The sequence below is a fragment of the Lissotriton vulgaris genome, chromosome 7 (genome assembly GCF_964263255.1).
Source record: "Lissotriton vulgaris chromosome 7, aLisVul1.2, whole genome shotgun sequence".
Classification (NCBI taxonomy): Eukaryota; Metazoa; Chordata; class Amphibia; order Caudata; family Salamandridae; genus Lissotriton; species Lissotriton vulgaris.
In genome coordinates this window covers 884,655,662-884,682,405 of record NC_141695.1, presented here as the reverse complement: position 1 = coordinate 884,682,405, position 26,744 = coordinate 884,655,662, and the positions used below count along the sequence as shown (strand labels likewise).

The window sequence follows — 26,744 nt, the reverse complement described above, 5'->3', positions numbered from 1 at the left end:
AATCTCCCCACCCACCTCCCCGAGTGCCTTCCCCTGCGCCTGAACTTCTGCTGTAGTGTGTGCTATCAGGAGTGATTAACATCCTATTGGAGATGTGCTCCCAGTGTGTGTCGCGGGGCTGCATCATTCGATTCCGAGAGGCTGTCCTTCTCCTCCACCGTGCCATCTCGCAAGGATTGCACCAGCATCTCCCATTCCATGGCCGCCTCTAGTGCTTTGTCATCTGACCTGTGGCGGGCTAATTGGTATCTGAGTGTGCTTTCACTCACTGCCCACTTAAGCATCTCGTTGGTCCATCTCCTGAGCGTCGGGCAGTTTTTCGATTTCCAGTGTCTAGTAAGTTCCCTTTTAGCTAAGAGTAAGCCCATATCTACAAATTTGCTCGAGATCCTGTTTTTGTTGTATGCGGAAACCAATGCAGCACGCCCACCGCCTTGGTGAATTGTAACTCCCGCTCAGTCACAGTGTTCAATGTTTCAATAATCTCCCTCCAATAATCTCGTAGGTGTGTGCAGTCCCAAAGCATATGACCCAGGTCCGCTCCTATCATATTGCACCTGGGGCATGCCGCGCTCTCCACCCCAAAGTACTTCCCAATCTTTCTTGGTGTGAGATAAGCTCTATGCAATATATAGAAATGTATGAGCTGAAAACGTGCGTTCCTTGTGCTTTTCCTCGCTCGCCTCACTATCTGTGTCCATGTAGTATCGGGGATCTCCACCTGCAAGTCTAGCTCCCAGGCATCCTTAAGTTTTACCAGGGGCTGCAGGGTCTCGCGCGACATCCGTGAGTAGAGGCATGTCACCGCTTTATACCTGCCGGCTGCCATCATTGCATATTGGCAAGCCATGGATGTAGTGGGCTCCTGGATCCCTTCCCCCCAGTGTACATGCATTGCCCGTGTTACAGCCGCATGCATTAAGAAGTCCCCCCTCGGGAGGTCAAAGCGATCCTGCAGAGTCTGGTAGGGGAGTAGTTCTCCATTCTCATACAGATCCCCCAACATTTGCAGCCCCGCATCTTCCCATTCCTGTAACCTCGACCAATCCCCGCCATGCGGGAGTGCCGTCACCATGCCCAGAGGTATTTCAGGAGCATACATGCGTCGCACCCCCGCCCGCTTCTGTGCTCGGTTCCAGCAGAGTCTGTACATCTGCTCCTCCAGCAATAGATCCCTAATGATCATCTTCTGTTGCAGGGTTATAAATGCCAACACATGCCGAGGTGTACCGCACTCTCTCTCGTGCTCCGGCCCTCGGTAAACTTGCGCCACCTCTTGCGTGAAGGTCTGCAGTTGAGCGGCCAAATAGTATAACTCGAAATCAGAGACCGCGAGACCTCCCTCGTCCTTCGGTCGGAGCAGCGTGGTCAAAGCTATTCTGCGCCTGCCCGGGCCTCAGAGGAAAGAGATCAGTAAAGACTTCAATTGTTGGAAGACCGACCTAGGTATCCAGATAGGCAACGTGCGGAAATAGTAAAGAAGACGCGGCAAGGCTATCATTTTTACTAGGGATATACGTCCCATCACCGATAGCGGGAGAGTAGCCCAGAAGGTCATATTGCCCCGCAGCGCTCGTATACAGTGGCCCATGTTACCCTCGAGCAGGTCCGCAGCTTTATGATAGATGTACAACCCCAGATACTTTAAGCAGTCAGGCTCCCAGGCCAGCAACGGTCGAGTAGCAGGTCTCGATTCTCCATGGCGTAGTGGAAACAAGCACGACTTAGACCAATTAACCCGTAGCCCGGATAGCCTGCCGAACAACACTAAGAGTCTCTCTGCTCCCTCCAACGCCTCCTTTGCATCCTCTAGATATAACAAGAGGTCATCCGCATACAATGAAATAATTTGTGGGCTTCCCCGATAAGTTAAGCCTTTAAAGAAATGTCCTTTCCTGGCTTCCGCCGCGAACGGTTCAATCGCCAGTGCAAATAACAAGGGGGACAATGAACAGCCCTGTCTTGTGCCGCGGCCCACCGGTTACTGGTGCGATACTAGGGAGCCTACCCGTACTCTCCCCATCGCAGAAGCATATAACACTCTCGTCCAGCGTATATAACCATCTCCAAGGCCGAAATGCTGCATAACCCTGTACAGGTATTCCCACTCTAAGCTGTCAAATGCTTTTTCTATATCAATGAACAGGGCTACAGGCGTTTGTGTGTCAGGCCACGGCCGTTCCAGAAGGCGTAGCAGTCGGCGTATGTTGATAGTCGTGTTACGGGTGGGAATAAATCCAGATTGGTCACTGTGGACCAGTCCCGACATATGTTGCAGTAGCCTGGTCGCCAGTATGGTGCTCAGAATTTTGTAGTCCGTCGTCAGCATGGACAGCGGCCTGTAGGATGCTGGGTATTTACTCTCTCTGCCTTGTTTCAACAATGGTATCATTAAAGCTTCACACATGGATCCAGGCAGTCCACCCCGAGACTTAGCCTCGTTGTACACCACCTGGAGCCGCTGAGCCAATTGGTCTATGTATTTACTGTAAAATTCTATGGGCAACCCATCCAAACCTGGTGTCTTATTACGAGCCATCTTCTTCACTGCGCTCCTAATCTCTCCCAGTTCTATATTCCCGCCCAGGGCCTCTGCCTGCTCCCGCTCTAATTGTGGCAACTGCAAACCCTCCAGGAAGGCATCTATCACCTCTTCCCGCCCTTCTAGCGCGCTCTCGTAGAGCGTTTCGTAGTACGAGCGGAAGCATTCTAGTATCTCCGTCTGCGTGTGGTGCACAAGACCATCCCCCCCCTCAATGGCTAAGATCGGGTGACTGCGTCTCGTGGGGTTAACCAGCCAGGCAAGTAGTGTCCCCGCCTTGTCCTCCTCCGCATGCGCCTTTGTCAAGTAATTCTTATGGTCAAAACAGCGGAGCCTTTCCATTTCCACAGCCACCGCTTCCTTAGCTGCGCATACCGTCCCCTGCAGCTCTGGGTGAGTAGGGCGCGCTATTTCAGCTTCTCGCAGAGTACTCTCCGCTTTCTCTAGATCATCCAGCAAGGACTTACGCGCTCCAGTGAATTTTCCAATACAGTGGCCTCTAATAACTATCTTAAAGGCGTCCCATTCCTTCGCTCTGGATGTTGCAGTGCCCTCGTTCGCTTCAAAATAATGTGTTATCGTATTCCCCAACGCATCCCGAAATAACAAGTCATCCAGTGTCTCTGGTCTCAGTTGCCACATCGGGACCTGCGAGGTCTCAGTCATCCAATTAAGGGTGAGCAGTAAGGGATTGTGGTCTGATAGGGTGCAAGATAAGTATTCCGAGTTTGCCACCATCTGTAGCACCGATGGGGAGCACAAAAAGGTGTCTAATCGAACATGAAGGCCATGCAGGCTAGAGTAATAGGAGTAATCTCTCGCCATCGGGTGTTGCACCCGCCAGGGGTTCTGCAACCCCCAGCTCTCTTGCCATTCGAATCTTCGCTTTGCCAGACGGTGCACTGGGGACATCCCCAGAGGTGGGTGGGATCTGTCCAATGCAGTGTCCGTCACTGAGTTATAGTCTCCCTCCATTACGACAGGGCCCGCTAAAAACCCCGCTAGTGCTCCGGACAGTCTTGTGAAGAATGACGATTGGTCGGTGTTAGGCGCATACACGCTGCATAGCACTATATCCCTGCCCATTAATTTTCCTTCCACCGCCACAAACCTGCCTTCTGGGTCTATTGTGTGCCTGATCACCTCGAAAGGGGTTCCCGCCCGTATCCAAACTAGCCCGCCCCTAGCAAACGCAGAGTATGTAGTATTAAACAATTGCCCCCTCCATCTCCTTTGCAGCGCAATTCCCTCCTGCCTTGTTAAGTGCGTTTCCTGCAGCAGCACAATCTGCACCCCTCTTCTAACTAAGTATGCATGTACTTTGTGCCTCCTTGACATCGTGTGCAAGCCCCTCACATTCCAGGTTACACATTTCACAGTTCCAATGTTAGCCATAGTCCCATGTTGTACAGCGAAATCCGGTAGTGGTGCCTATCCAGGCACATAGGGTCGCACTCTCCCCCCCTAGACCCAACACAGCAAACTTCCCCTCCCCACCCATCCCGCCTCGAGCACCCTCAGCTACTCTCGGCTCCCTCCCCCCAGAACAGGGCCCAGCTTTGCGAGAGCAGCTCCCATCCAAACCTAATGAGGGCTATGGTACCCCCCCACCAACCCAACTATTCCGCAGTCTGCACTACGGTGGCCTTAGGGGCCGAAAAGGCGTAGCTCGGTACCGGAGGTGGTTAACTCAGTCTCATCCCCCTCCCCGCAATCCCCTCTATGCAATGCTAGACATCCATCCTACTGTAGTGTGTCCTTCACCATCCGTCGGCTCCGGCCCTCTCCAGGCACCTTTCGAAGTCAGCATCAATCGCATCAAGTATAATTCGTCCATTAGCCCTCCCGACGTCTGTGGCGTTACTTCAGGGTCCTTGGCACCATTTAGATCTGATTGGTCCGTTTCCGATCCAGTGATATGGCCCTCCACGTCCGAGCTCCCACACGATCTACTTCTCACAGTGCCCGATAGATCAATTACTGCTTGCAACGCCGCTTTCCTCTCTCCTTCTGTCTGTGATTCCGTCGGTTTTTGTGGCCTTTGCCGGCGCTTCCGGAGTCGTTGCGATTTCCGGGTTGGTTGTTGGGTCCGCTCTTCTTCAGCCCTATACCTCGCTCCGTCCGTTCCAGCCTTGTACGTGTCCCACCACGCCCAGGCGTCCGCCCAGGTAGGGAAGAACAGCGTTTTGTCATCCACCACCACTCTAAGCTTGGCCGGGAAGAGGAGCGAATATTTTATGCCTTCCGCCCGGAGTTCTCTCTTAAGTGACAAATAAGAGGCTCGCAGCTTCTGAGTCTCAAATGTGTAATCCGGGAAGAGCGTCACCCTACTATTATCCACCTGGAAGGGGCCCACCTCCCTGGCCCTCTGCAGCAGCCAGTCTCGATCCTTGTAGTGCAGCAGTTTTATCACCACCGGACGGGGTTGCTGACCCGGCTTTGTGGGTCGGGCCGGGACCCTGTGCGCCCGCTCCAGCGTAAAGAAAGGTGAGAGACCCTCCAGCGTCACTTCCGTCTTCAGCCATTGCTCCAGGAATCCCACCATGTCATCCCCTTCCTTTTGCTCCGGAAGGCCCACCAAGTGCACGTTGTTGCGTCTGCCGCGACTTTCTGCATCCTCCGCTCTTCTCTTCAGGGTTTGTATGCGGTCAAGCGCATCCACTAGCCGCCCTTCCATAGATTTGTGCTCGGGCAATATCTCCTGAAGGGTGTGTTCTGTGCTTTTGACTCTGTCCTTTAGTTTGTCATGGTCGGCCCGTAGAAGCCCCAGCCCTGTTGCCACCTGGGAGATATCTTGCTGCAGCGCCTCTTTCGTGGCCTGGATTGCTTCCAAGATGCAAGTTTGTAGCTGCTGCAGGTCAGCTGGGGCCTGTGGTGGTCCATCCGCCGCCCCCGAGCCCGCGGCCTCCTCCACTCTCCCCTTAGGCTTCCCCATTTGAACTGCTTGGAGGGGGGGGGAGGGGGGGAACCTCGTCTCCTCTGTCTTCTGGACAAGAAGGGCAGGCGGGTCCGCTCCGCAGGTGTCGTGGGAGGTGCATGCTCGATCTCCGGGCGCTTTCAACTCCCCTCCAGCAACGGCTCACCAGCGTCCAGTCGCTTCAGGTAGCGCTTTTATGCCACTAGTTTGGTTGCGCTATACGTTTTCGGGCCGCCAGCATGGATGGGTCAATGTAACTGCAAACCCATTAAGCCCCTCCGGAGTCAGTCAGCTCTGATTAGCTGGTATCGCCTCCTCGGTCTTCCGCCAGCAAGTGCAGCCTCTGGATTTACTCGGCTCTCCGAGCGCTGTCTGTTCCCACCAGAGCCTTCGCAGCAGTCAGGCCCTCGCCCCAGTTCGCCTCCCAGCGTGCCGCCACCTCCCAAGTCTCCAGAACATCCACTGCTCAGTACCGGGTGACAATCGGTTCCGGGGGCCTCGGCCCGATCCCGAGTTACTGCCGGGCTCCTCAACCGCCTCACGACCAGCAGCTTATCCCAAGGCCGGGCTCGCTCCCGCAGGGGACCACCTGCCGTTTCCCCATGCTGTCCAGTCACATCAAGGCAGGGCGCTCTGTGTATCCTGAGGTCTAGTCGCTCCCTGTGGGCTGGGCACTGTGATCAGCCTTGTAGCTCTCGCGTGCCTACACCGGGGGCCCAGCGCTGCCAGACCCGCAGCCAAACCCAGCGCCGATCTGAGCCCAGGCTCCGACCCTCGCAGCTCACCAGGGGGACCCCCGCGCCAGCAGCCTCCACCCGCTATTCTCCGCTTCACTGCTCACGGCCGGCTGGGCTATTATTGGTTCTCGACTTCGGAGGACGTGCTTCCCGGAGCTTCCACTCTCCGCTCAGCCCTCAGTAGTGCCCAATGCCAGGCTCACTCGCCCAGTACTGCCGCTGCTCTTCCGCTTCGCTCTCACACAGCGAGCTGCTCTCGGCCGATGCCTGCAATGGCGGCCGCCACCTTGTTCAGCGCGCCTTTTGTCCGTGGCGGGTCCGGTCCTCCCCCGCCACGGGACCGATAAGCGTCAGTGTCCACAGCATGTAGGGGGCTCCGGCAATTCCAGGCGATACCGCCGCTGTCTTGGGCCGTCAGGAGAGGAGCGACGCCCTCACCCAGCCATTATCGAGACCGGCTCTGAGCTCCGGCCGCCATATTGTTTCTGCGCTCCCGGCAGCGCTTTGTTCTCTCTCTTTTCGAGCCAACGGGCCCCGGAGAAGCCCAAAACCCCGTGCCTGGGGTCTGCCGCCGGTCCGGTGTTCTTCACCTGTCGGATAATGCCTGTTTCGACGGAATCTGTACAGTTTCTCAGGATATAAGCAGGGATCGGGTGCGGAGCTCCCGCTCACGCCGCCTGTCCCCTCGGAATCCAAGCCACGCCCCCCCTGGCATCCTCTCATACCTCTTTTACTATTCCAATCCCCAAAAACAAGCCTTTCTAAACCCTTCCCTCTTACTCTTCCCCCTCCACAACCCTTTTACTCATCCCAAGCCTCCTTCTACTGGTATGACCTCCAAAATTTAAAAAAAACCCAGAAAAGTCTAAATTAGGGGTGGGCGGAGAGGTCCACTCCGCCCACGGAATTTGCGGAATGTTGCCTACTCCACATTTTGCGGAGTAGGCGGAGTAGGCAGCACCCCACACACACTGCGGCTGAGCGGAGTTGGCACCAGTCCCGCCTCCCTCCCACCCTCTTATAACAATTAAATTAGGTGTAAAAACAATTTAAAAGTAAAGGAAACGTCTTACCTGAGATGCGGCATCCCGGAGTTCCCTCTTCCGCCTTCATCGCGACTTCAGCATCAAAACTGCGCATGGGCAAGCACCGCGCATGCGCAGTGTTGATGCTCCATCTTCCTCCTTCATCAAAACTGCGCATATGCGGGCCCGCACTTGCGCAGTTTTGATGAAGAAGTTGGCGATGAAAGAAGAAGAGGGAGCCCCAGGATGCTGCATCTCAGGTAAGACGTTTCCTTTGCTCTTAACTGGTTTTTACACCTAATTTAATTGTTATAATAGGGTGGGAGGGAGGCGGGTGGCATGTAGTGGGGCTAAGCGGAGTGTGCAGAGATTGTCCCCCCTCCGTGGCACTCTGCGTAGCCCCACTACGCACACTACACCCACCCCTAATTCCTGCTTCCTCTATCCCTCCACTTTCCTTTTCAATCCAAATAACAGAGTAACATGTTCACCTCTCAAATTAATTTAGCATTTCACTGTACTAATTCACCACTAATCCTTTATGGGTTCCAGAGTAGCGTGCTACTCACCAAAAAAGAGCTTCAACACCTAATCAATTGTAGCAAGCGCTATATAAATACAAACCTTTTTCCCTCCGCTATCCTTCTCAATCCAAATAACTGACCAAAAAAGAAATTCAACACCTTATCAGGGGTAGCAAGCGCTATATAAATGCAAACTTTTTACCCACTTCTATCCCTCCACTTCCTGCACATAAACAATCATTCCTTCAATGCAGGCACCCTTGCACTATGGTGCAGGTGCGCATGCATTGACACTGGGCAGCTAATTTTAGCGCCAACAGTAGGGAAGACAAAGGGGTGCGTTGAATTGTAGTAAACACGATGCATCCCTGTGCTTTGAAAAGTTGGCACAGCTCTGCACTCCGACATGTTGTTGTAAATGTGGCCTTCAGTTTTTAGTTAATGCCAGGACTCAGGCCCAGAGGGTCCTGCCAAAGCCACGAGAGAGAGGTTATGGGGTCCAGCTAGCCTGTTCTTTGAGGGAGAACAATGCCGATATCCGTCCAGGCACCTGTTTGAAAGACGAGGTTATGTATATCTGCCACTGGCAGCACGCTCTTCACCGCAGGGGAGTGAGAAGGACTGGCAGCAGTGCAGGTATGAAAGATTAAAGTGATTAAAGGTCTAGCCTATGACAACCAAAGGAAGGGTGTGCAGCAATGGTCTTTAAAATGATGTGCCGTGCTTCATGTAAATAAATTTGACCATCTTCTATATATTTTCCAACAATAATTCTATGTAATGCTAAAAACATTAAGAGAGCTGGAAATCTTTATGAGGCTTGAGGGTACACCCGCTAACAGATATAAAACAAAACTGATTTGGAGTTGTGCTTTTGTATGCAGGGTAGAACATAGCTAGCAAGATAAAACATTTCATATAGGGTCACGGAGTAGTGACTTTAAAAATGTTAAAAAACAATGTTGCATTTTACTTGTATCTCGCAATAAATTCCATATGAGACTTTGAAAAAAAATATAGCAAGCAAAGGGGTCAAAATGGGCAAGGGTGTCTCTTTTATTTTGTCACATTAGCGTACCAGTTTGGCATGTGTATCCACGTAATGCACTACTCCTCCAGCCAGATGGCCACTCTGTTTTTCTTTCAGTAAAATCACAGCACTGTTTCCAGCATGAGACTTGCTCGTGTTCTGCAGGTGCATACCAAATGCTCCTTTTGGCCACGGCTTTCCCACTCCTATAAAGCTCATGCGCCCAGGGAGCCCACCCCAAAGTTTGAAAAACCCCTGGTATCAAGTCTACTTGGCACGCAAGAATCAAGTGTGGGCCTGTGATAGAAGAGCAGCCCACTGTTCCCTAGTGTTCGGACATTGGGTCTGGCAGCCCACACTGCACTGTATGAGAGGAAACTCTTAAGCACCTGTGTGGCTGTGCACCTCCCCAAGGTAGCCGTGGGCAGGGCCCGCGCCTGCATCAAAGGCAAAGGGGTCAAGCAGCCTGGATGTCCAATACCTTCTGAACTGGTACAATAGGTAGAGTCGATATAACTATGATCCTAAGAACACCTTGGTGTAAGACGCTCCAATATCGAAGCGAACCCCCACACTACTGGAGCCCCACCCGCTGTTCGCCCCAGGCCCTAGTAAATGTGTGAGGTCCCTGGTCCAAGCAACATTTTAGGTGGCTTCTTTAAATTTTGCAAGGTACTGCACCATCATTCATTTGAGCGTTTCTGGGCGGCCAGACTGTTTGGCATCATGCACTGTACCTGTGTGAAAGGTGCATGGAGAAGCTGCTCTATCACTGTCGTGAAGGTGTGTGATTCTGACAGCTAGTTTATTACTTTCTAAAGTAAGACTATCAGCACTTTCTTATAAGTTTCTGTGGGTTTGAATATGAAATGCATAGCGGTTAGTAGACAGTTTACTTTTCTTTTTAATCAAATTATAGATATATGGCGTCTCCCTTAGAAAATTAAACCAGAGGAGTATATAGATGCCCTTTTAAATATAATGCCAACAATGATCATACTTTATTACAATTCTGAAAAGCTGGTTCTATATTTTTCAGATGCCAGGCTATGATGCTCTCCTGTCCGTCTGCCGCAGCATTTCTAGGCGCAAGAAGGTGTCCACAGTTAACCCTGAAGGATCAAACTTATGTCGCTGTTTGTCCACCCTGGATTTGGTGGCTTTGGGGGTCGGCAGTACCTTGGGAGCTGGAGTGTACATCCTGGCAGGAGAGGTGGCGAAGGCAGACTCTGGGCCCAGCATCATCATCTCCTTCATGATTGCAGCACTGGCATCCATCCTGGCGGGGCTATGCTACGCCGAATTTGGAGCCAGAGTCCCCCTGACGGGCTCTGCATACCTGTATAGCTATGTGACTGTGGGGGAGCTGTGGGCGTTCATCACAGGATGGAATCTAATATTGTCCTATGTAATCGGCAAGTGGCTGTCTTTGTTCACAGTAGTAGGGCTTCTGCTTAGAGAAAACAATCAACAAACAAGACGACCCCAGACATCTCTAGTATTTGCTGCTAAAGCCACGGGGAAGAAACATCCTCCTCTACCAGATTACCCTCAAACCACAGAGCCCCTCTCTAACACATGTCCATTAAACCGGGATACCAACCAACTGTTACTACATGCTCTTCAAACCATAGGATAGGCAACCTTCTTTACCGCTTCCTATTAAACCTTGGGATTGGCAACCATCACACACACATCAAACAAATAGATCTCAATACATTGATACCACAAGCCCATCAAGCCAAGGCATATCTGACCATCTTTACTACATGACTATCAAACCAAAGGATTACCAACTACATCTACCAGATAAGCAACATCCTTGAGGTTCCATATTACCTTCATCTGATAACCATTTACATATGGGATTCCCAGCCGAATCGTAAGCCACCCCAGCTAAATGTCCCTCAAATCAAAGATTTTTAAACCTCTTCCACCACTGGAATCCCAACTACCTGTAACACATGCTGTAGTAATCATGCCGGACAAAGGTAAGTGTAAATTGAATTATTGTAAAGGCTACACAGTAGACAAGACTTCACAGCCAGCTTCCCTTCCAGCTCCAACCGCCCACAGTCTTTAAACAAAACATTCCTAACAGTAATGCTACCTGGCAACAATAGAACTTCAGGGAGAGAATGGACAGAGAGAGCTAAGAACTCTCTGCTTCCAGCACTAAGCATGAACACAACATATGGACACAACATATGAATACTACATATCCTACTTCCTCATAAACAACACAAAACACAAAAATGCAGTGCAAAACACCAACCCAAGTTTACACACAAAACCTATTGGGATGAATCTGGTTCTGGAGCTTCTTCTAACGGAAACCCCTCACGAGTCACCCACACATCCGGTTTCGCCTGCACTCGCTTGATTAACCTTCCTCTTTATCTTAACAATTCTGCCCACATTCCACCATTTTCCACCCTCAACCTGGACAGCATTTCTCCCAAACTTCACCACAGTGAGCCAAGATTGTACAAGCCCTTTTTCACATGGACAGGTGACTTAACCCGCACCAAATCATCCATAACCACAGGAACAGTTGTGGCTCCTTTCTTTTGATCACACCAACACCAATGTTTAGTCTGCGATTTCAACACATTCTCTTTCACAGTATCCATAAGAATCTCCACACAGACTCTGACTTGATCCACTTGTTCATTCATCCTGGTTTAAAAACTTGTGTTGGCCCTGCTCCCCCTCAATACTTCAAATGGATAAATATTGGTGGTTGAGTGAGGAGTGGTTCTGTAGAACCACAATATGTTGTCCAAAGCCTTTCCCACATCATGGTTACTCAACTTTACCCACTTGACACACTCACCCACCACTCTGTTCATACGCTGAACAAGACCATTGCTTTGTGGGTGATGAAGGGAACTCTTCACTTGCTTGATATTGCAAGAGTCAAGAAAAGATTTAAATTCACCACTCACAAATTGTGTACCATTATCCGAAACCAGCACCTCAGGAAACCCCTCTCTCATGCAAACCTCCATGATAAACAGCACTAGGCTGGATGCACTAGGATCCTTGCCATCTTGACTTCTGGCCACTTGGATGAAAAATCAACCAGAACAAAAATACAGCGGGAACCTCCAGGTAATGACTCGAAAGGACCCATAATATCTAACCCAACCTTGTCCCACCGCCCTGAAGGACAATCAATGGGAGGGAGGGGTAGTGTTGCCACTTTCAAAATTTTGTCTGCTGAACCACACACAACACAATTCCTCACTGCATCCATGCTAGGCCACCAAAAGGTCTAGCAGATGTGACGTTTGGTGAGGGTTGCCACCAGATGGCCTTCATGGGCTTTGCTGCTGATCTCCCTCCTAATACCATGAGGAGAAATAAGTTTATCTTAGCGCAGCAAAAGTCCATCTTCAAAGGATATTTCCACTGCTACCTTCCAATAAGGTTGTAGACGCGGAGATAAGGCTTTCTCCCTGGGCAAACCACTTTTGACTAGATCACAAATCTGCTGTAAAACCACATCCTCCCTTAGTGCACTCATCCAATTCTCCTCCAAGCAAAGATTAAGTTCTGATAATTCCAGGGCAGCTACGAAACAATCCCAGAGTATTCCTCACATAGTTCATGAAATTCCTGTCCATCACCTTCATCACTGCTCAAAGGGAACCGGGACAAAAAATCAGTCCTTCCATTCCTACCACCAGAGATATGAATTACATCAAATTAATATTGCATTAAGCGAGAAACCATTCTCAATATCCTTGGTGTACAACACTTTAGTAGCTGTGCCCAGAATACTGACCAATGGTTTGTGATCTGTCCGCAGCAGAAAACGTCTACCCCATACATAGGGGAGAAACTTCTCCACTGCCCACAGACAAGCCCACAGCTCCCTTTTAATGACAGAATACTGTAACTCTGCATCCTTCAAAACTCTGGAAGCAAATGCTACAGTGCCTTTTTCATTTTGAAAAGTTTGTGTCAAAACCACACCTAATACAACTTCGCTAGCATGGACTATTATGCAACATGGAAAATCAAGGTCATAAGGCTTAAGAGCTTTACTCTTGCTCAAACACAGCTTGACTTGCTGGAAGGCCAAAGCACACTCATTGGACCACTCAAATTTGACTCCTTTCCTAGGTAGATTGCTAATAGAGCGTACAATGGTAGTAAAATCTGGAATAAAGCATGGGTAATATTCAAAGAGACCCAACAGTGACTTCACACCTGTCTTGTCAACAGGAGTAGTGATGCCACCAATGACAACTAAAAGACCTTTCCGAGGTCTAATGCCTTCTTTAGAAATGAGATGACTCAGATATTCCACCTCTTCACATAACAACTTAAATTTTTTAGGCTTACACACAACACCATGCTTCTCAAAAATATCCATTACTCAAGACTAACACACCTTCCACAGAGCCTAAAAAATGTTGAATTACTCTCTGAAATACAGAGGCAGTGGATGCCAAACCAAACGACAGTCTTTTGTACTGCAAAGTTACTAAAGGGGAGACAAAGGCTGTAAATCAGAATGTAATTAAATCTGGTGATAAACGCTAGCGAGATTCAGCTTGGAGAAATACTTAGAACCTCTGATAAACACAAACAAGTCACAAATCTCGGGAAGGGGATGTGACTCCACCCAGATTTCTTTATTAAGAGACCTCAAATCAACGCACACACGTAATTTTCCACACCTCTTGCATGTTATCACCAAGGGAGACAACCACAAAGATGACTCGGTGCTTCCAGCACTAAGCATGAACACAACATATGAATACTAAACATGCCCAATAAACTAATGAGATCTGACAACTTAAAATAATTGTCAAAGTATAGAGTGCTGGCAGGTCCTTGGATGCAACGGAGCTACATGCAGTGAACTGCCAGAGATGCACTTCTGCCTCGTTCCCCAATGATACTTCAGCCCCTCCAAAGAAAACAAAAGCTTTTTGTCCTTTAATAGGCATCAGCTGGGTACAGCCTCCAAAGAGGAGCTGGGAACCCACTCAGTGCATGGGTTCCCAAGTCGTGTTTCCTCCCACTGTATCATATCGGCTTCTCATCGGGTTACCTTGTGAAGGGAGAATATATTGCAAGACACACTTTGGCACCGTGTAAGTTGGCAGGCCTGAAATCTCTTCCACATTCCCAAAAATCATAGTGCCTGTCACACTTTGAGGGCATCAACCACATTTCTCACCTGTCTCACAAAGCACAAGATTCCCAAGCACCTCCCCAACAGTGTCCTATAAGCCACAAGATCAATCAGCAAATTTGTAGAGTGCTACTTATCAACCTTGAGTGTATCTAGGTGCTGTCATGGTCCAGTTGCTTAGCCAAATAGCCAGGTCTCAAGGGACTTACAAAACTCTGGAAGAGATGGGGAGGTCTGTAGATGAGAGGGTAGTTTGTTTTGTGTCTTCGCTGCTAGGTAGGAGAAGGAGCGATCTCAACATCTGCATTATCTGATGCAGGGGGAGGGTTAAAGAAAGGTATGCGGAGTGGAGGTATCTGGTGGGATGAGGGCACTTCAAGCAGTGGTTCAATTAGGAGGGTCCACAGTTGTGTAGGGCCTTGTATGCATGGGTCATGAGCTTGAGCTTGAACTAGCAGATTTTCTGTACAGGGAGCCAGAGTTGTTCGCTGACGTAGTGGGTGATGTGGCTTTGTTTAGAAAGATCCAGGATGAGTCTGGCTGCAGAATTTTGTATGGTCTTCAGTCGGAGGTGAAGATGTAGTGCGATCCCTGCGTAGAGAGCGTTGTCGTAGTCCAGTTGGTTGGAGATGAAGGCCTACATGATGGTGCTTCTTGAGCTTTGGGATAGCCATTTGAATATCTTATGTAGCATGCAGAGGATGAAAAAGGAGGAGGATGAGACAGAGTGGACCTGAGTCATCATGGTTAGCTTGTCCAGAATGATGTCTAGGTTCCTAGTGCAATCAGTGTGGGTAGGAGTAGATCTGAGTTCTGAGGGCCACCAGGATGCATCCCATGGGGAGTTTTTGTTTCTGAAAACCAGTGCCTCTGTCTTGTCCATGTTAAGCTTTAGGGAGTTGTCCTTAATCCAGTTGGCAACGTCTGGCTGGCAGTTGTGGAAGTTGGTCTTGGAGTTTGTGGTGTCTTCAGAGAGGGAGAAGATGAGTTGTGTGTTGTTGGCGTAGGATATGCTGTTGAGTCTTCGAGTTTTGGTGATGCTGGCCAAAGGTGTCAAGTAAGTGTTGAAGAGGGTGGGGTTGAGTGAGGATCTTTGGGGTATTCAACAGTTGATTTACTTGGGTTCGGAATTCAAGGGGAAAGGCAGACTTTTGCATTCTTTCGGTGAGCAAGGAGATGATCCATCTGAGATATGCTCCTTGGATTCCTATGTTGTGTAGGCTTGTGATGGGTGTGTGGTGGGAGAGTATATCAAAGGCTGTTGAAAGGTCTAGGGGAATCTGAGTAGCAGTCTCTCCTCGGTCAAGTAGGGTTCAGATGTTAACGGTAGCCGCAATGAGGGTTGTCTCAGTGCTATGGTTGCTGAGGAATCCAGACTGGGAGGAGTTAAGCTGGAGGTTCCATTCCAGATTTGAGGAGAGTTGTTGGCTGATGGCTTTTTCTAATACTTTGGCTGGGAACAGGACAGGAGCAGGGAGATCGGTCAGTAGTTGTTGGATTTGCTGGGGTCTGCTGATGGTTTCTTTAGTAGGGCATTGACTTCTGAGTCTTTCCAGTCCTCAGGGAAGGCGGCTGTGACAATTGAGGTGATGAAGAAGGTGGTGAGTCCGTGGCTGATTTTGGCTTCACCTAGGTTGAAGATGATGTGAGGGTATGGGTCAGTTGGGGCCCCTGAGTGTCCTGTGGGGAAAATAGGCTCCATTCAGTTAGCCGTATGTCTGTGGTGTTAGCCGGGTCATTGTGTTGCTTGGAGAAGTCAATGGCCTTGGGCTGGGTTTGAAGTTTCTGTAGATGTTGTGGATCTTGTCACGGAAGAAGTCTGAAAGGTTGTTGCAGATTTCCTGTGAGGGGGTAATGTTGTGTGTTGTAGCTGAGGGGATGGAGAATTCTTTCATGATATTGAAGAGTTCTTTGCTGTTATTGGAGCTTGATTCGATGCAAGAGACTAAGGCCTTTTTCTTCGATTCTCTCAACTGTCTGCGGTAGAGGTTGAGAACTGTCTTGAAGGTGGTCTTGTTGGGTTTGTCTTTGATGGCACGACATCTCCCTTCCAGTTGTTTACAGTGTTATTTAGTCGTTTGGAGGTCTTCAGTGTACTAGTTGTTGTCAAAGGGAGCCATGCTGAGGGGGCAGTTGGGGATCCAATTGCTGAAGTTTCTGACATTCTGGTCTGGGTTGTTGGAGGAGATGGGGTGGGTGGTGTTGAGGGTGTTGATCCATGTGGCCTTTGAGACTTTGCTCCAGCTATGGTGTGGGACACTGGGCAGACTCGGTATGGAGGTCTGTGAGCTGTTGATGTTGAAGTGGACGATGGAGTGGTCGATCCACATGTGTTCTGTGTTTTGGCTGTTCTGGATGCGGTAACTCGAGGTGAAGATGGGATCTAGCGTGTGGCCTGATGGCAGTTTTGCTGTCTGTTTGGAGTCGTATGTTTAGGTGTTCCCTGGCTGTGGTGATGTCATCATTTGTAGAATTTAGTGCATTCAATAGATGCCTTCTGTATGATGGTGATCCCTCTGCCAAGCTCGTAGATGCAGTTGCCTTGTGTGATCTTGTATCCTTCCGGTATTGTGCTGGCAATGTTGGGCACGGAAATGTGGTTGAGCCAGGTCTCAGTGAGGAAGAGGATGTTGAGTGTGAGGGTGAAGATGTGGTCCCAAATCTCAGTGGTGTGTTTGCATAGCGAGTGTGTGCTGAGAATGGAGTGTGAGAATTAGTGTTTTTGTTCAGGTGGTGCCTGTGGTGTTTTTGGGGTGGGGCTTGTTAATGGGCTGGTGTGTGTGCTGTGGCAGATTAAGTGGCAGTGGGTGCAGGTGAAATGTCGTACCTGGGAGTATGGGTCACAGTGGCGGCTGGTGACATTTGAAAGTAGTGGGGCGTAAAATGTCAGTCAATGCAGAAATTGATTTTCAGATTGTAAATTGAATAAAAATAAATAAAGCCCTTTCAGCCTGATGGCCGTAATGCGCCTGCCACCTTCTAGCTCAGCACTTTGTCATTAAAAAAACGTTTACCATACCCTCTTATTTGTTCTGCTGCTGCAGAACAAACTACCACAGTGAGCAGGCTGTTTGTCTGCTCTTATCGGATACTTCAATTTATTTTAAAAACAGCAGGCCCCGGTATTGATTTTACAGCCCCACTGGGCTGCCTGTTGATATTGTTCTCGCTGTTTATCCCAGCGAAGCGTTCCCATCGGAGGCGCATTTTTTAACAGACATGCAAGGAATCGCTCCTTTGCCGTATAATTGTGAACGTGTGAAACAGAACCGGTAGGTAGGATTCTTTCCGGCTGCTCTGTTTCACAACACTCTTTGCACAACTGACGTCAACAATGCACTCAATTGATAGTCTGCAACGGTCCCAGACAACACTAATTTATGTACATTCAAGATGGCCTCTTGCCCGTTTTGTCTGGGCATTCTCGGTACTCGTGCCTTGCAGTTGTACAAGTAACAAACTGAGGAGAAAGTCAAACTTTAACAGACAGGTTCTATAACAATGATGAATATTAGGCAGAGATACTTGCCTGTAGCGTCCTTCTATGTCCTCCATATTGGACGCGGGAGCCTTTACATTCGCATTAATAGCTCTTGGACATTTTGTCATGCTTTTTACTTCGTTACTTCTCTTGCTCTTTGGCCTATTTTAAAAAAAAGTTGTTTCCCCGCCTTAATGATTGTACTAACCTAGCGTTTATACCAACAATTATAGCGTTAAAATTCTAGGATGGAGGAACTAGTATTCCCAGCAAAAACAGTAGTCACTGATCCATTGGTAACATCTCCCTCCACCTTTCAATCCCTGAAGGAAAGTGAAGTAGTTCTAAAGAGGCAATCGTGGCTCCATGACCGGACACTGAGAACAGGATTAAGCATGTTCCAAGCTCATTCAGCGCCCACAGAGAATAAAACTCTATAAATAAATATAAAAAACTTACCTTGGCAATGGCTTCCCGAGTTCCCGCTCTGACTCTTGAGTCCCGAGACTGCTCCCGCCATCCTGAAATTCGAATGCCGCCGCTCTCGTCACGGAAGGCTGCAGGCAGCCTCCCTCCCCTCCATGGCAGCCGGCGCTGATTGGTTCGGCCGGCTGCCCTAAAAACGTCATTCCACTTAGTCTGCATCCTGCAGAACAGAAAGTGGGAGGAGGCTTGGGGGAGCGGCTTGCCCTCTGTTGCTAATACTGTCTGTTTGGACTGCCTCTCAGGCTGTCCAAACAGTCCGTATTAACAACATTGGGCAAGCCACTCCCCCAAGCCACTCCCCCCTTCCCTGAGACTCGAGTCGGGTTAGTAACCAGGAAGGAAGTTCTGTTCTGCTGACTGTAGTGTTTTCTCGCCGTGCGAGAAGGGCAGGCAGAAACAAATGGTAGTTATAAATAAATAACTACCATTTGTTTCTGCCTTCTTCTCGCACGGCGAGAAAACAGGGGGGGCGGCGCCCAAACGCCCCCATGGGGAAACCGCCACTGATGGGTCAGCAAAGTGACAGTGTTTGCTGTGGCTCATGGCTATGAGGGTGTAGAGCTTGCCAATTGTGTATTTTCGGGGGCAGGAGGAACCAGGCGTCATGATATTGGGCACGGTGCAGGTGTAGGCGGGCTTGCCATTGGTGCACCAGTAGTGCGACTGCAACGCGGGCTGCATTAAGTAGGACCTGGGATGGGCAGGGCTTATGTTGGCAGGAAGAATGGTCAGCGGGAAAACCTGTGCAGGAAAACCTGGACAGCAGTGGTGTCACTGGATCAGGCTGGAACAAGCAGGAACTGGAGGCCACAAGTAAGTGGAAGGGTAGGTGTCCAAGTGCCTACAAGGTCCCTGACCACCTCCCCCCAAAAATCATCCTCCACTACTTGCCCATCTCTATCATATATCCAACAAACTTTTGAATGCTACACTACCTCTACCATATGCACAGTAAAAGGCTGCATTACCAACCACATTCACTATTTGGCCAACAAATTGAATCATCTTCACATGTCCATAAAAAAAGGAAAAGCAACCTACTGCCCAAACATTTCATGAAAATTGAAGGCTTGGACAAATGTCTAGAAAGTGCCCAATATCTTCTACTTCCACCATTAGACCATCATATTGAAGAATGGACAACACAATGCTTATTCTGATCAGATTGAGGGATCCCTTACACTTTCACCACATGCATGCCCGGCCCGTGCAGGGCGTTATACCGGGGCGGTGACGTCAGGCGGGGGAGGGGCAGGGTGGGGGTTTTTAAAATGCGGGATATGGACCATTACAGGTAAGTAACGAATAAAACGAATTTTGTTGCCCGTGCTGCATCGCCAAATGTGATGCAGCGTAGGCAACGAAATTCGTTTTTGGTTTTTTTGTTACTTACCTGTAATGGTCCATATTCCGCATTTTAAAAACCCCCACCCTGGCCCTCCCCCACCTGACGTCACTGCCCCGGTATAACGCCCTGCACGGGCCGGGCCTGACCACATGCCTACCAAATCTTAAAGGTCAACCATCAAAATCACAAGTCAGGCAAATCATGATTAAAACTACAACCTCCATAAAATGCTGGCCAAACACAAAGGCGTCTTCCCATTCTCAAGCACATTCATCACCTATAGACAGGACCACTGGAATTATGAGATTCTGTGACCATGGCTATTTCCGCATAATTATGGATTTGCCTCATTAGCTACACAAATCATCATCTGCTTCATAATCTGCAGCGATTTTAACAAAATAAATTCTAGTTCAAATTAATAAAAATGTACTAAAAAGTTTTAACATGTTCCCACTCAGTGGAAGGTCTGTCGCAAAAGTTGGTTTGTCATTTTTCAGTTGCTTAGTGCTGTATTTAGTTGTTAAACTGGCACTAATGGGGTGAAATCTTAAGCCAGACAGTATTACAATGAGTATCAATCGCAACATAATGAAGTTAAACTATCACAACATGTGGAGCAATACACCACATTATTTGTATTTCCTTGCTGCATAATTTGGTCAAGCCTGATGAATAATGTGGCCCTTCCTGTCCTCATACTTTCAGCGGGCCTGTCATGTGAGATTGCCAACCACCCCCACAGTTATCTGCAGGCGCTATGAGGTCTCCAGCCACCTGCAGCACAACTCCAAAAGACTAGGGAAGACCTCCAACAATCTCCTTCCTTGTCCAGTGCTCAGGGAAATCTCAAGCTGCCTGGACAAATTGCCAAGGAACCCATGGGACTCTAACCCCCCTCCATCATGTGTCGAGTAGGATGCTGCATCCCAACCATCGATCCCTAGTCCACAGCATACTACATAATTCCCTCTCAGTCATTACCCTTCACCACAAATGGTCTTCAAAATCCATCTGCTCCAATACAGTTCTCCCTGTAGACCACATAGTGGGGCTGCCCAGCACTTTTGAACTTGCCTTTTCTGAGTTTTACTGTACTAAACCAGGCTTCTCGGTATCTTTCATCTTAGAATTCAAGCACATCACATTCTTGGGCTCCCAACCTCTCCACCTTTGATCTAGCAATCCCTGAGCTGAACACAATGAGAGATGATGAGAGAGAGAGAGTTGATGAGAGCGAGAGAGAGAGATGATGAGAGAGGGAGAGAGAAAAAAAGAGCGAGGGAGAGAGAGAGAGAGAGAGAGAGAGAGAAATGGTGAGAGAAAGAGATGATGAGAGAGAGGGAGAGAAAGAGAGAGACAGAGGGGAGAGAGAAAACAAAGTTAGGAGCAAAGACGGAGATAAGAAATCAGGGCCATGGAACAGGTGGAAGACACTGGAATCGGGGAAGGTTCACAGCTAGAGGAGGACTGCAGTCAAGGTATTGTGGGTCTGACTTCCCAATATGACTAACAACACCTCCTCTGATCTCTCATTCAGGAACCTCTAGCGTTGCTCGAGCTTGGAGTGCCACCTTTGATGAATTACTCGGCAAAAGAATTGGGACTTACCTGAGTTCAAACGTGCGCATGAACTTGCCTGGCCTGGCAGAGTATCCTGACTTCTTCGCTGTTTTTCTAATCTTACTGCTTGCAGGTGGGTCTTTCGGATCTCTCGTTTATCTCAAAGTATCTAACAATACAATAGAATGAAACAATATTTAACAATAACACATCTTTCCTTTAAAAAAAAAAAAAGACTATAGTAATGTGGAAATGAATTAAAAACGATGCCTCAGGATTAGAAAACCCACAGCCTCTATTCGTCTCCATTGTTTACTTGTACAACTTTTTGATCCTTTTAACTGTACTTTCTGGGATCTCTAACTTTTAAGGCACTCTAACTCTGATCCAGCACATAGTGCTTCCGGACTGGAACGGGACCCCTTTTCAACGTGGACAAGCGATTACTTTTACAGCTGTTATAGCAGTTACTTTACTCTTTTTTTCAGAAGTTGTACTATTTTTTTTAACTTTAAGTTTAATAACGAATACAGAACATCATAGCTGCTATTCCATAGTACAGAATCTCAATATAAACATTGATATATATTTGTAAGTCAACAGTGACCATCCCAACGAGTAATATGAAAAAATAGTAAATTGAGAAAGAGCAAAAAAAAAAAACCCTAAAAGGCAACACCGTACAAATTGTATTAACTTTCCAGGGGAAGAACGACTCTCTGGATCTTACCACCTGCAACACACGCTTTTCCTTATGAATTACACTTTGCTATCAAGAAGGTGTGGCGCACGCATCGATCATGTAAGAAACCGCAGTCTATTGCTGCCCTATACACAGCCTCAGAGCAATTGTCTCTACCTTCAATTTCCCCGCTCCATTCCAGCATATGGAACTTAAAACACACCATGACTCACTGTGGATTTCCATGTGAGCCATAGAAAATACCACACATGTTCCCTTTATACAAATGAAATACAATGTATACAGAATTAACAAAGCATTATTCACTACCTAACAGACAAAGAGCACATTAACAGAATAAAGGTGAGAAAATGTATTAACACCAATATATAACCAATACTGTTACAATGACATTATAAATATTTATAGAAGGATGAATTTTTACAGTCTTACATAATGTTTGAGATAGGAAGGAATTCTACAGAACCTCTTTAGCTTACCATATCCTGGCAACAACTTGCCACTACTAATATGATGATCATTTGTCTCGTTGGATGATTTCCCATGATATTCTTTAGAACCTTCGCAATATGTAGGTTAATTGTCAAAAAGTGTGTGTTAAGTAATACGCTCTTTCAACCGTACCACCCTACTAAGAATCCATATCCTAGCCTCCTCCAATTTGAAGGCATTTCTGAATATTTTTATCACTTTTCTTGGCTCAGTATATATTGAACCAGGGTGAGATACCACTGGGACATTTATCTACACTCAGTCACCTACAACTACATGTGTCTCTCTTACCACATACCTCCCATCAAAATCCCCCTCTTGTTGAACCATTTTGGCACACTTTTTTGATTCTCCAGTTATCATTTACCGAGACTTCCACCCATCCCTTATTTCAGCTCACCCATCCTGGTACCAACTTAGATTTGGGCTTCCTTCCTCTAAACAGTTTAAATGGAGACTTATCAGTCATCATTTGAGGGGAAATATATGATACTAGACAATTCTGAAACTCCCTTTTCCAATCTAATCCACTGTTCTTATCCAACGTATACCCTTCTTTAAGTGTCCTATTAAATCTTTCAACCATTCAGTTGGTTTAGGGATGATATAAGGCTGAGCTCTTGTGTGCCACCCCACATAATGCCAGAAATAGGTCTATTTCTCTGGAGCAAAACTGCACTCCATAATCTGCTATTAAGCTGTTCAGAACCCCTTCCCTTATGAAAAGACCTTCCAAAAACAAAAAACAGCTCCTGAGTTGCTGACACACCACTTTAGGCCATCTCAGAAACAAATCAACTACTACAAAAAAAGGCGTAGTACTCTCCTCTCTCAACGGACCCACTAAGTTGATGGCTATTTCTTGCAATGGACCTCTGGGTAGCTGTAAGAAAGTGGCTCTGTATATACTGCACCCAGGTAAGGTACTGTGTGCACAGAGTCCACAGAGGTTTGGCAGAGGTTAAAGTTAGATATAACCGTACTCTCTAAAGTGGGTGCTTGGTTGAGCAGTAAGGCAGTATCAGAGGACAGTGTAAAGCATTTGTTGTACACACTCAGTCTGCAAATGGTCTCACACACTCAGGAACCGACCTCTAGGCCAATTGTGTTGTATATAAAAATATATGGTTGTTTTATTTTAGAACCACAAGTAGGTATAAAAATACTTTCTCAGAATAAAGTGCTACAGTTAAATACTTTCAATTAGCAATAGACATTACAATACAATAGATACAGTTGTTGCAATATCCAGTATATCATCTTGGTAAGCCCGGACCACAGTAATGTCACCCAAAAGACTGTCCATTAGCTTCTGGAAAACACCAGCAGTGGAGGCCAAAACTTCGGGTACTTGTACGGATCAAATTGGGTTACAAAGGTGGTTAGTTCCTGCAAATCAGCTGAGAGTGGTATTTGATGGAACGCTGACCTCAGATCTATGATGACAGTCAACACGTATATTCCTGTTTAATGCGCATTAGTCAGCATAGAACCTGACTGCCCCAGATTTCCTCCTGGCCACAATAATGGGAGAAACCCATTGCAATGAATCACATGGCTAAATGATCCCCTCAGACTACAGGTTCTTTAGAATGCCTTTCAATTAATCTCTGCACTCAATGGCAAAGGGCAGATGTTGTATACCACTGGTTGAGCCCCTGGCTTGAGCCAGATGTCGGGCCCAAAGCCCTTGATGGTTTCCACCTTATCGGAAGATACTCTGGGAAACTGATTCAAAATATTGCTAATGTCTGTGATAGAAGGATTGCTTTCAACATTTACATCATACGTAATTTTCTATGTAAGCTTTAGGAAGTTCACCTACCAGCACATGAAACTCCATTGCTGGTTTCAAAGAGAGACCCATTTTGGCCAAATCCTGTCAACCTATGATGCTCCTGCCTCTAACGGACACATACACCTTAGTGACTGTGCAGCTTCCTCAGCACTCTAATCTGGACATAAAATACCCAAGCATTTCAATTTCAGTTTTATCAAACCCGTTGAGCTTTAGGTCTGACTCTATGAGTACTACACCACCTTTCCAATTTTCATAAAATGTGACATCAGCCATGATGGTGATTATGAACCAGAGTCGGCCATGACTTGAAGCACCATGTGGTAAACTACTTCTCTATCATTCCTCACTGTACAGCCCTGTTAGAATGTTCATGACATAATAGAATGCCTGAGTGCCTATCTGTGTCTAGAGAGTCAGTTGGTCATCTCAGGCTGAGCTTCTAGGAGCTTGCTCCTGGTGGGGCTGTGTTTCTACTATCTATCTTCTCCTACTCTACTATCCTGGAACCAAGTTACAATAAAGGATTACTTAACTATACAGCTGGACTGTGCATATTCCTTTACCACTTTTTGGCGACGATCTTGAACCTACGTGTAGTGAAGAATGTCCACACGTGGATTTATTTCTAGTGCGTTTATTCAGTAACAATCACCATAAGGTGCTCCCAGCTTGACAGGACCGAAAACCACAACATTCTAATGCTGCCTTCAGGGACAGCTACAGGTCTTACCAAGTGGGCAGGAGAAGGGAAGGGGGGAACAAGGGAGTATGGAAGATACCAAGTGTCAAGTTACAACACATCATCCTCCCTAAGGAGACAAGGGGGGAAAGGGGAAACATAGGACAGATGAAAGAGCGAGTGGGTGAAAAGGAGAGAAGGGTGAAGAGTGAGGCAAAGATGAAACAGAGGAAGATGTGAGAGAGAGAGAGAGTCAGAGTGGGTGAGAAAGGATAGTGAGACCAGAGGGAGCGAGGAAACAGAAATGGAGAGGGAAAGAGCTCGATAAGAGGAACAGCAAAAGAGAAGAAGCAGGAAAAAGAGAAGGAGGGAAAGGGGTGGCACCCCAAACCCCAAAGCCTGCGAAGGCTGTACCAACGGGGTGGAACTGTATCAAGGTAACTGTAAAGGAAAACTTATAACCATCCTCTATGAGGAACTAACAGAAGTGGGGGGGGGGGCAAGGCAGGAGCAGGTGGTACTGTTCCGCTAGGTCCCACACTATATACTGGCTTGTGTCGCAAAGGGATGAGCAGCTAAGTGTCACAGTAGGAGTTGCAGGAACTTCCCATCCCTAAAGCGCGACCTCAGCCACCCCACCTACTCTTCTGCAGTCTAATTGATGGACATCATGAACTAGAGTACTTCAATTCTCCTACTAGTCCTTCCATCCCCCTCTGGAGGGATGATCCTGGAGGTAGCGCTCATATTTACTTCTTTATGCAGAAACATGGGCCAGGACAATGCCCGGCAGCTCCTTCTGGCACACTATGTCTCTATTTCAGTGTCATCAACGGTGACTGGTCTGGGCCATCTTTTGTCCTTCCTCCCTTGGCCATTACCAGCAACCAATACTTTCTTGACTTCCTTATCAAATAGCTCGCGCTTAACGACCTGATCCACTACTGCCCTAATTCCGTTCTCCTGTTTCATCCCGCATGTTCCCTTGGAGGACTCAGAGGTGTTTTCTGGATCCTGAAACTTATGCTTGCTCCTATAATCATAGCGTGAACTCTTCAGACCTGACTGGACATTTGGTAGGAAATCTTTTAGTATTATTCTTTGCGTTTCCTTGCTCTCTCTCTCCACCTTCCCACTGTAGGGCCTTTGAAGATATTTACCTTTCTTCTCACTCTTCAAACTTAAGTCCACTTCTCTTTCCTTTTGACTATTGACCTCATACTCCTCCCTCACTTTAGTCTTGAACTCCGACGGCGTGGTCATTTGCCCCGTCTCTTTGCAATTGAATAGATTACCCCTACATTTTATCTTTTTCTGCTCATTTGCTGTTGCACTTATGCGTTCTCCCTTCCTTTCGAATTCTTCTTCTTCTCCAATTAAACCTTCTCTGTTTTTATTCTCTTGTTTCTTACGTATTTCTCTCTCATCCACCAAACATTGGTAAGATTCTCGTTTTTCTTTCAGGTTGCCTTTGGCTGTAATTTCCCCTTGTTCTTTAATACTGGCAGCCCCTTCAAAAACTTCTGCACTCTTGGAGGGAGGCGTGGGGATCTTCGATGCACCACCCTTTGTTACACTCATGCTTTGTTTCAGTGCCTGCTCCCTCATTTGTTCTCTTCTTCTTCCCTTGAGTGATATTCTCAGTTTCATTTGATCCTTCCACCCTAGCATGGTGGGTCCACTTTCTGTTACATATATGGTACTCCTGGTATGATTTCCCTTGTACATTAAGTCCATGACTTGGTATCCTATTACTCTAATGTCCTCCCCTGTATACGACTTTGGGGATATGTTTGCCTCTTTCAAAACGTTTCCATATTTTTTTTCTAACTTACAGTTCCATTCACTCTTGCTTACCATACTATGACGTGAACCTGAATCTGTTATCATATCTGTCTTCACTCCGCCTATACAGATAGTACATACCGGGTTTATTTTACTTAGATTGACTTCCTCGTGGCCACCCATCCTTTCCTTTTTCACTTCATCCCTTTGTACTTTTTCCAACGAGACCTGTACATAATATTCATCCAACACCCACAAGATGTCCTCATAGATATTCCTGATCGTTCCTTTCATGAATGCCTTTTCCATTTCGCGGTACTTTTTCCGTCCCCCAGTTCCTAAACTGTATAGTAATATTTCAGCTTTTTCTTTAGGTACAAAGGGCACTGCTTCTTCCTCCACAACTGATATGTAATTCTCAAAATATACTTTCCATACCCTCCATTCTGCAACGTTTTGATCATCCCCCTCCATAAACG

The 26,744-nt window shown here is 47.5% G+C and overlaps 1 protein-coding gene across 1 annotated transcript in view; it reads left to right on the top strand.

The window, feature by feature from the left end:
* Positions 1-26,744, top strand: part of LOC147702618 (cationic amino acid transporter 2-like) — a 168,522-nt gene that overhangs the window by 3,173 nt on the left and 138,605 nt on the right. Inside the window, exons 2-3 of the mRNA XM_086928813.1 lie at positions 9,815-10,190; positions 20,783-20,938. Of these exons, the coding sequence (XP_086784939.1) occupies positions 9,815-10,190; positions 20,783-20,938 (532 nt within the window). The remainder of the gene's footprint in view (positions 1-9,814; positions 10,191-20,782; positions 20,939-26,744) is intronic.